This window comes from Podarcis tiliguerta (assembly GCF_965153285.1).
Source record: "Podarcis tiliguerta genome assembly, chromosome: 4".
NCBI classification, from domain to species: Eukaryota; Metazoa; Chordata; class Lepidosauria; order Squamata; family Lacertidae; genus Podarcis; species Podarcis tiliguerta.
The window spans coordinates 46,060,598-46,070,965 of record NC_139537.1 but is presented as its reverse complement, the minus strand read 5'-3'; the positions used below and the strand labels follow the sequence as shown (position 1 = coordinate 46,070,965).

The 10,368-nt window shown below is 41.6% G+C and overlaps 1 protein-coding gene across 1 annotated transcript; it reads left to right on the top strand.

The window, feature by feature from the left end:
• Window positions 1-1,502: 1,502 nt before the first annotated feature.
• LOC310676742 (glutamate--cysteine ligase catalytic subunit-like) lies at window positions 1,503-4,864 on the top strand. The gene has a single exon (XM_083438854.1). The coding sequence runs from the start codon at window positions 2,669-2,671 to the stop codon at window positions 4,580-4,582; it is 1,914 nt and encodes a 637-aa protein (XP_083294980.1). The 5' UTR covers window positions 1,503-2,668; the 3' UTR covers window positions 4,583-4,864.
• The last annotated feature ends 5,504 nt before the right edge of the window (window positions 4,865-10,368 follow it).

Here is a 10,368-nt window from a genome sequence, read left to right as displayed (position 1 = left end):
TAAGAGGCTGAGGCAGGCAAGGACCCACAACCCAGCTGACTAGCTAGCCAGGTGGGGCTCACTAGCTCTGAGAGGAGGGATGTGATTCCTCAGCTGGAAGTGGCTTGGAACAGGTGAGGGTCACATGCTTCATCAAGCCCAGTTGCTGAAATCAGCATGCAAAGTACAAAAGGAAGCAGAGCTGAGGTGCTATGTCTGTCCAACAGCCCATGTTGAAGGGCCTTGGCTTGGATGCTCCTGGATTTCTACAGGACTGTATTTTGGGTTTGACTCTGGACTGTATCCTGATTGCTGGACTTCAAGTGTGGGTTACTTGCATTGAGTTTGAACTGCATTTCCTGACCTTTGGACTTTGCTTGTGTCAATTGATCCCCCAGACTTTGGACTTGACACCTGACTTGCTGCCAGGTATAATACTATTCTATTTAAAATGAGCTTTATTGTTGTCCATGGCATTTTTGGCACATCTAAAAATTTGACTACCAACCAGAAATTGAATTTCAGTCCATTGATCTGTTAACACATGTGCTGTCTCTGAAGTTATGCTCATAGTTCATAATTCATGTCATTCTTCAGCTGTATAAAAAATGTTCCACTAACTTATTGCTTCTTTGCTTGGTGAAGTGTGGAGGAAAGTTGAATATGCTTAGGAGTCAATTTCTTGTCTCTGCTCATGTAATACACCAAATCCTGAGTAACATTCATAATTCTATTCAGCTGAACATTAGATTCATTGTTGTCCCTGTTATCACCAGCCTTCAGGACTTCTTCCCCTTGGAGCAAAATTTGTAGGAACATAAACAGGCTATCATACACTGAGAGCAGTGTCATGATCACTACCAGTACCTTGAAGACCAGGGTAAATTTTGAGATCACCACAGAACTTCAAAGCAGTGTGTGCTAGCAGAAGAAACCAATTGTCTTCAGGTTTTTCTACAAGGGTACTAGTGAGATTAAGTTCAAGGGAGGCATCTACAGTGTGGACTGTGGATTGGACTACAGTGCAAACTATTCGCTGCTGTGGCAACCACTGTGGTTTGCAGAGTGGCAGAGCTATTGCCATACCTCCAGCTTGCCCACTCATAACAGTGGCAGCAGAAAGCGAAGAAGTAGGCAGATTGAGCCCAACTGCTGCACCAGCTTCCAGCTAGTGCATTGATTAGGCCTTTGATTTGGTTTAAATCCAGCTAATGATCCAGTTATGACAGCAGCTCAGTAGGTCCTGGGTTGGCTGGCCCTATCCTTATCTGAGGGTGCCCATTAAAGGACTACCTGCGAAGTTCTTCTGCTGGTGAAAATATTGCCAGTAGGCCTTCTACCTGCACTCACATTAGGAATGAGGATATTTGGGCAGTGTCAGCAGTGGCAGGCAGGAGGCTATCTGAGATGGCAGAAGCTAACAGAGGGGTGGCTCTGCTCAATCCAGTAAACACACATACACACAGTCCAGCATTTGAGTCGTTATGAAGCCATGAGTTCAAGTGAAGAGGAATCTGTGGTTTATTGCTTTTTATTTAACTATAAGGACCTTAAACAGTTTACACAAAATATTCATTAAAATTACCTACAAAATGAGATTTAAAAAAAAAAACAAATTAGCCTTCCCCCCAAAAAAAATAAAATCAACAGTTTTAAATGCATACTTTATAAAATAAAATTTACATATTCAAATACATGTCAGATCTACATGGCTGGAGAGACATGCTTATGCAATGTTTCTGGTAGGTGTCGAAAACAGTATACTAGAGGTACCTGTCCTACTATCAATGCTCAGGGAGCTCCTTCTGGGATGTGGCTCAAAGCACTGATGCAAACACTGAAACAGACAAACAACAATTTTTCCAACCACATTTTCCAACTGCCACACCTCCCTGCTAACAACCATTGCCTAGCACCCGTTGCCATGACTCTGTTTCTCCAGTATTCCATCTTCCTGACCACTGTGTTCTCTTTATACTACATGCATCTCTTCTTCTTCATGTCCTTCTTTCCCAAGCTCCACCCCCTTGGTCTAAAGACTGTGGCTCGAAAAGGGCCAAACTCCTGCCCTGCAGACCAGAACTTCTTTGCCCTTCTGTGGCCTCCAACTAGCCATGCTCCTTGACAATACCACAGATATGTCACATAATTTCCGCTGCGCATGTGAGTTAGGTGGATTGCCATTGCTGGCTTTGCGCTGAGGACAACCCACTCAGCTTGTTTGTATATAAAAAATGGTGTATGCTCTCTCCTTCAACCTAGGACAAATCCCACTACAGAAATTCAACCTAAAGGACCAACCTCCCTCCTCTACACCCAACCACGTGTGCCCTGCTGCTGACACAGCCACCACCACTTACTCATCTATACACAGACAGTCGCTGACAGCCTCCTCAAAACTTTCTTCTTCCAGTGTAACCATAAGAGCATGAACCAGGGACCGCTCCATCCTGGGGGCCAGGCAGCTTAATGGAAGTGAAAGAGAAGTTAAGAGAATAGTAGTATATCTTCCTTTCTCTCCCTCCTCCTAATTCTTCTTCCTTTTACACTATCCGAAATAATTTTCATCACAGCTGGACTGCTTCTTTCCCCCACCCTCTTGGCAGCCACAGTTTCCCGTCCCCTCAGCCACTCCCTATGTCTCCTTCCTGTGGTATCTCAGCTCTCCTCACGGCTTCCCTTGAGGGCCATGGGGCTTCTGACACAGGGTTCCCCAATGAGCTGGGAGAAGACACAGCAATATGCGGAACATGTGCGCAAGCACGGCATCCTCCAGTTCTTGCACATCTACCGAGCTGTTAGGGAGAGGTGCAAGGATTTGCTCCAGTGGGGGGATGAGGTAGAATACATGGTGGTAGCTTTTGACCATGAAAATAAGACAGCACGATTGTCCTTAACTGGAGAAGAAATTGCACATACTTTGCAAGACAAGGTTGAAAGGGTAGACTCAAACCATCCAACTCTGTGGAAGCCAGAATATGGACGCTATATGGTTGAAGGGATTCCTGGACAGCCATATGGAGAAACAATGTCTGGATTTAACACTGTGCAAGAGAACATGAGAAAGCGTCGGCAGGAAGTGGCATCAGTGCTGAAACAAAATGAAGCTCTTTGCACTATAACATCATTTCCAAGATTAGGTTGTCCGGGATTTACGGTACCAGAGTGTGTCCCAACGCCTGTTGAGACGGGAGCCTCCAAGTCCCTCTTCTTCCCAGATGAAGCCATCAGCAAACACCCCAGGTTTGGTACTTTAACAAGAAACATTCGGCACAGAAGAGGAGAAAAAGTAGTGATAAACATACCAATATTTAAGGACATGAATACCCTATCGCCGTTTATAGAAACATTTCCTAATGATGATGGTGAAGCAGCAAAAGCAGCCCTGCCTGACCATGTATATATGGATGCTATGGGGTTTGGAATGGGCAACTGCTGCCTTCAAGTAACATTTCAGGCTTGCAGCATTTCTGAAGCAAGATACCTTTATGACCAGCTAGCCACAATGTGTCCCATTCTGATGGCATTAAGTGCTGCAGCTCCATTCTACCGGGGCTATGTGACGGATGTTGACTGCCGTTGGGGAGTAATATCTGCATCGGTAGACGATAGAACCAGGGAGGAGAAGGGGTTGGAGCCATTAAAGAACAACCGCTACAGAATCAACAAATCCAGATATGATTCCATAGACGCTTACCTCTCTGAAGGCAGTGAAAAATACAATGACATTGATTTGGCAGTAGATAAAGAAATCTATGAGCAGCTGGTAAAGGAAGGCATTGACCATCTTTTGGCCCAACACATTGCTCACTTATTTATTCGTGATCCATTGGTTCTCTTCGAAGAGAAAATACACTTGGATGATGCAAGTGAATCTGACCATTTTGAAAATATTCAGTCAACGAATTGGCAGTCAATGAGATTTAAACCTCCTCCTCCCAATTCAGATATCGGATGGAGGGTTGAGTTCAGACCAATGGACGTCCAGTTAACAGACTTTGAAAATTCTGCATATGTTGTATTTGTGGTGTTGGTGACACGAGTCATTCTCTCGTACAAACTAGACTTTCTTATTCCTTTGTCCAAGGTGGATGAAAACATTAAAGTGGCTCAGAAACGAGATGCTGTCCGGCAGGGCATGTTTTATTTCAGAAAAGATATTTATAAATGTGGAAATGTTGCAGTGGGTGGATGTGGCCCAGCTCAGAATGTTCCAGAAACAGATGCCGAAGAGTATATCTTAATGAGCATAGATACAATTATCAATGGGAAGAAGGGAACATTTCCTGGATTACTTCCAATTTTAAACTCTTACCTTGAAAGTATGGAAGTGGATGTGGATACAAGGTGCAGCATTTTAAAATACCTGAAACTAATTAAAAAGAGGGCATCAGGAGAGTTAATGACAGCTGCTCGATGGATGCGAGAGTTTGTCGCTAACCACCCAGCATACAAAAACGACAGTGTGATTACTGAAGAGTTGAATTATAGTCTGATTTGGAAATGCAACCAAATTGCTGAAGAACAAGCTGAATGCCCTGAACTGCTTGGAGCATGCTTTAACAAAGTAAAATGCAATGAAACTAAAACTGATGCTTTTTGATGAAATGCTTTAATCAACTGTGGAAAGTATAACACATTCTCTGCTGGAGCAGTAGCTACATTGCTGGTAAATATCTGCAGTTTTGTAATGCGAAGATCAAAATAGATTCTACTTCCATTTAAGATGGGCCTATCTGCCAGAATATTCTCTTAAAACTCCCTACAATAGGCACATTGTATCTTTATATTTATGTTTTATGCTGTGTACAGTACATGTAAATAGTAAAATGTTGTTGTTTTTTAATTTAACATCAATGTATTTTAATAAGGCTATACTGAAATACATTGTGAACCAGCTGGTACTTTTTAATGTGCTTATTTGGGGGCAATGCGGGGAGAGTCAGTGTTCGCAAATGTTTGTTATTGGAATTGAACCATCTGCAATATTTTCAGGAAATAACCAGAACCTGATTCACATAGATATTTTTCCCATTCTACCTTGAGAAGGTGATGTGGTCCTGATTCTACCGGAAGCTGACATGTGAAATCAGGTTTCCAGTCAAGCAGCCCAGTTCACAAACTTGAATTTAAATAGATGTTTGCCTAACTGTTTTAAATGGGATATGATGAATCAAAGGTATTTTTCTTTACTAAGCTGGGCTAAAAATCAACATGTTTCTCTACTAATTGTGTTTTTGTGTCTTCCACAAGTCTGTCAGCTTCATTCAGTGGCTTCATGCCACAGATTTTTGAGTTCCTAATAGCTACAGTTTCTGCTGAGTCACATCTAAGTAACTTGACATTTGGGAATCATTTATTAATTGTCAAAAAAAAAAAAAAAAACATCCTCAACTCCAAGTTTATAGAAGTGCTTAGTATTTACTCCACTTTCATCTTGTTTTAAAGTTATCATAACATAACTCCAATATATTCATACTTCATTATGGTTTTCTGACCCAGTTCATGTGTGGTGTCCAGTGGTGACTCTTACCTGGGAAAGAGGGAGTTTTAGGTGCTCTCTCTAACCCATGGCTCACATGTACCCCATATGCTCCAGAGGATCCTCCAACCCTCAAACAGATTGGAGTAGATGGGGCACTTGTGGGGGGATAGAGGAATCATCAAGGATCAGATCACATCTCTTAGTTCTGCTGGTCAGTGGGCTGTGAATATTGGAGAGCATGCCATATATTCTACCTGGACATAACATCTGCCATGGTGGAAGAGCAGGCAAGTACCTCACCCGATTCCTCACCTCCACTCTATTTGCAATACATGGTGTTGACACTCCCATCATGTTTCTGTGAAGACCCAAATCACACATCTCTTTCTCCTGTAAAAAGTTTTCATAAATTTAAACCCAGTTACAGACACATGGTGCCAAAAACACAATCTTTTTCTCATGAAAATAGGATGTCTCCAATTAAATCAGTGACCTACATCTTTTTAAATGGCTTTTACACTACAGAATCTGATTCATGACACATAATAACCAATATTTAGATCAGAGTTCCTGTTTAAAAAACAACGAGCCCTAAAAAAAAGCACCACTAATAACAAGCATATTCTTGAAATCTTCATAAATTAGCAGCTATGTAATCTTGCTACCCTCTTGTGGACAAGCACAAATTGTTGCACCATTTCAATTTGAAATGCAAAAAAGCAAGAGTCTCATGCACTTGCATGTAGACTATCCCTTAAAAAAAAAAAGATTTGAAATTAAAGCCAGGTTCAAGACAGCTAATCCACAAGTTCAGGATTTGTCCACACAATGACTCCTGTGCACAGGATGGCTCTGAGGTACAGATTGCTATCCCACTGAGAAAATACAGTACTTAATTATCCATTGAGCATAAAAGCTATTTAATACAGTGGTACCTTGGGTTACATACGCTTCAGGTCACAGACTCTGCTAACCCAGAAATAGTAGCTCAGGTTAAGAACTTTGCTTCAGGATGAGAACAGAAATTGTGCTCCGGTGGCGTGGCGGCAGCAGGAGGCCCCATTAGTTAAAGTGGTGCTTCAGGTTAAGAACAGTTTTGGGTTAAGAATGGACCTCCGAAACAAATTAAGTACTTAACCCGAGGTACCACTGTACTTGTTTCAGAGCACACTACATATACAGATCTTAAAGTCGCTACCAAATTTGGTAGTCTGGTTGACCTTGTTAGCTGGGCCTTCTGAGGTCAATTCAGATACTTTTTTTCAAGTATGCAAACTGCTGGCACCACTTTTATGTCTGCATGTCTTTAAAACAAGATGACATGCAATTAGGAAACATGGGAACCTCACCCACTATGCCGATGTGGGGAACCTTTGGCCCATGGCTAAGAGACGGGGTATAAATGAATCATGGGTATCTTCCTTAACAAGGCTTGCTCTTCCTTCTAATCATTGTACTTTAACAATGCTGCCTATCAGTTTAGACAGAAGAGGTGTTAGGCTAGCTGGCCTGTAATATTTGCCTCCATCTTGGATACCTTTTCAAAAAATGATTGCTTGTTAACTGCCTTCTAATCTTAAAAAAAAAAAAGAAGAAGCTTGATTTAAGTGAGGAGTTGTTGTTGTCGTCATCATCCAAACATTTTAATTTTTTAAGGATTTTTGGGTGTATACAAAGCCCAGTGACCTAAATGTTATACATTGATTATGTTTCTTGGACTTTGAGAAAGAATTAAGAGTGTTTCCCTCAAATATATATATATATATATATATATATATATATATATATATATATGCCATTTCTCACTTGGTTGTTCTTTGCATTCATTATTATAAGACTGTAAACCCTAGGGTGGTATCTAACAAAGTAGTTCTGCTAATGCAAGAAATTTTTGTTGTGCAACGGAACTTACCCTTCCTCTCATCTCCCCATCTGCCCCCTTGCCGCCTCCAAATCTGCTATAGAAGGCTGGGGAAAGACTCAGAACAGTGTTGGGGAGTGTGGAAGAAGAAGAAGAGAGGGAGGAAATCTGTTTTGCAGCCAGAAGTCCTTGTGATAAATGAACTCCTTTTTTGGATACCACACGCAGTCTAGTTTTAAGAAGAAGTGTGCATGCACACGAAAGCTCGTACCAATAAAAAACTTAGTTGGTCTCTAAGGTGCTACTGGAAGGAATTTTTTTAGTTTTATGAATGTACTGTTTTCTTCCACCTTCATTCTGCCATCATGTATAGTAGTTAGAAACTTTATGCTAGTTGGAAACTTTCAAATAGTTTGTGGCAAACCATAATATACTGAATTACCAAAAAAAAAAGGGGGCAGACTATCATTTGTGACATGAACACAAAGCACTAAGGCTTCTTAGGATTCATTTTCATACCAACAACTCATGGTTCGGCATTAGATTTGAATGATCCTATATTTTTAATGCTCCAAAAAGTGAGGGTGTGTTTTGCATACCTATTATATTTAGTTTTTAGTTAGGTTGTCAGCTCTGTTTATCCTCCATAAGGGACAGTAATTCATCACAGTTATGCCACAATAAACCAGCTGGCCGCAAATGTTTCGTAGCTTTTTAAATACTTGCTGGTGTAGATCAGTTATATACACTTCACTATAAACAGGTTCAATGTGATTAAAAAGTAGCCCTCTCTCAGAAGATAACAAATGGCCATATCTCAAAATGGACTAGGTCCCCTGCAAGGGCTTGCAGTCTTCTGCTCAAAAAATGGTGCTATGTATCGATTCATATATGAACACAGCTAATCTGTAATCTTCTGGTTTTGTTTCTGTTCCATTTATTCCTCATTTTGTCCGCTAGAGGTCAGCATAAAAAGCAACAGTTGAAGAGGATTTCAATGCTAGCTATTCACTGAAATATTGTAAAGTGCATGATAAAGTATTTTGTAACGTATCTAGAGCCATGCCAAACTGGAGGAAGGGGTGCCTTTCATGAACGCATTGACTAGTTTAAATTGCTATATACATCCTTCAGTTTTGTATGTGTACTATACAAATACATACATGAGTCATTGTTAAATACTAAGAACCTAAGAAAAGCCTGCAGGATCAAGCCAGTGGCCCATTTAGTCCAGCATCTGGCTCTCAAGTTACCAACCAAATGCCTGTGGCAAGCAGGAACCGTATGCAACCGCACTTGGCCACCTGCAGTTCTCAGCAATGGCTGTTCAGAGACATGCTGCCTCTGACAGTGAAGATGCAGCATAGCCATCATGGCTAATAGCCATTGATAGCCTTATATTCCATGAATTTACCTAATCCTCTTTAAAAGCCAACCCACTGGGTGCTCCTCATTACCTCCTGACAGAGGGATTTCTGAAACTCTCGCCTCTTTTTTTATTTTTTTTTAAAGTAGCCTAACACAGTGCATACATTCTTCAAGTTCTTCCTGTGTGCTGTGGTGATAATGGGATTTATATATATATTTACTTATTGCCACAACTGGTTTTCTGTTATTTTAGTTGCAAAGCCAAAAATTTACATTCCAGGAATCTACTAGAAAAAAAAGGCTTTTAAAAGTTAAGTATCTGCCTGTTCCTAAATGCAGCATAGGCTATGCTGCTGGCTGTGAGGCTGGCTGTGAATTTCAAAAGCAACAAGGAAAATGGTACTTGTGGGGCAGTAGTTCTAAATAACACCCAAGTTTTTTAAAAATTTTATTTTAAAAAAATATAACCTCTCAACAACCAAACAACTGATGAAACAAAGAAACTACTGGCTGTGAAAAAGACTACAAAAGCTTGCTCTCCTCACATGGAGAGTTTTGTTTTTATTGTATGAGAAAGAGGGAGGTGTTCATGGTGAGTTCCGGCACCTCTTTATCTCGAAAAGTAGCATTGCTCTCAGGCATTATGCATTGTAGGGGTGGGGAAGAAATTGGCTTGGTCTACATTTTAATGTGAACCTGCTTAATTCTCATTGAAACAATATGCAAACTTGAAACACAATGCTCCTTCGAAATGCATAGTTCATCTAATTTGGGGCTACAGGTCTCCAGCCAAATAATGTGTACAACAATGTGTATAATCTATATCCATAATCTATAGTGTGACAGGATGTCTGTTAGGCCCACAAAAATAGTGAGCAAACTTTAGAGTTCTCCAGAACTCTTTGTTGGGCTGGGTGTAAAGCAAAGAAGGCAGACAGGTTGTGGGTGGAGAAAAAAAGTCAGCTAAACACTGAAGCCTTGGAGACTTATGAGAGCCTAACCTATTAAATCTGCTAGTTTGTACCATAATCCAGATGTTTTCAACCTTTTTGAGTCCACGGCTCCCTTGACCAACTACATTCGTTCTGTGGCACCCAGTGGGGCTCAGGAGCCTAGTTGGATCAGCCCTTGCCTGCAGAGCTGGCAGTCTCTCACCATTTTTCAAACACCCTCCCTTGTGAAGTGTTCCCTCAGCCTCCTCTCCTCTCCCCTCTCCTTGGGAGTCCTCTGGACAGCCACAGCTGCTACCCCTGGTCTCTGAGCTGCCCCCTGCCCCAAAGAGAGGTGCCTCCTCACACTGCCTCACAGGGGCCTGGGAAGCACCCCCTGGCCAGATCCAGAGGCACCATTCACCTGGGGAGCTTATAGCAAAGGCTAATGCAACAAACAGCTGTGCAGGCCTTTGGGAGGCAGAGATGCAAGAGGGTATCAGAGAAGGGAGGGAAGAAAAGAGGGACAGAGACCAGTGTTGTCTGCGGCACCCCTGACCATCATTCAAGGCACCCCAGGGTGCCATGGCACACTGGTTGAAAACCACTGCATAATCCATGAGTTGCAGACCTTGTGACTTTAACCCCAGGTCAGCCTTCTTCTCATTAATCCATTTTGTTTCTGGTCAGCACAGCTACCTTTTGCTTACTGTGTGACAATAAACAATTAACAATATTTGGTGAGA

What these genes read in the sequence shown, in the direction of transcription:
- LOC310676742 (XM_083438854.1), top strand. Translation starts at nt 2,669, where the DNA reads ATGGGGCTTCTGACACAGGGTTCCCCAATGAGCTGGGAGAAGACACAG.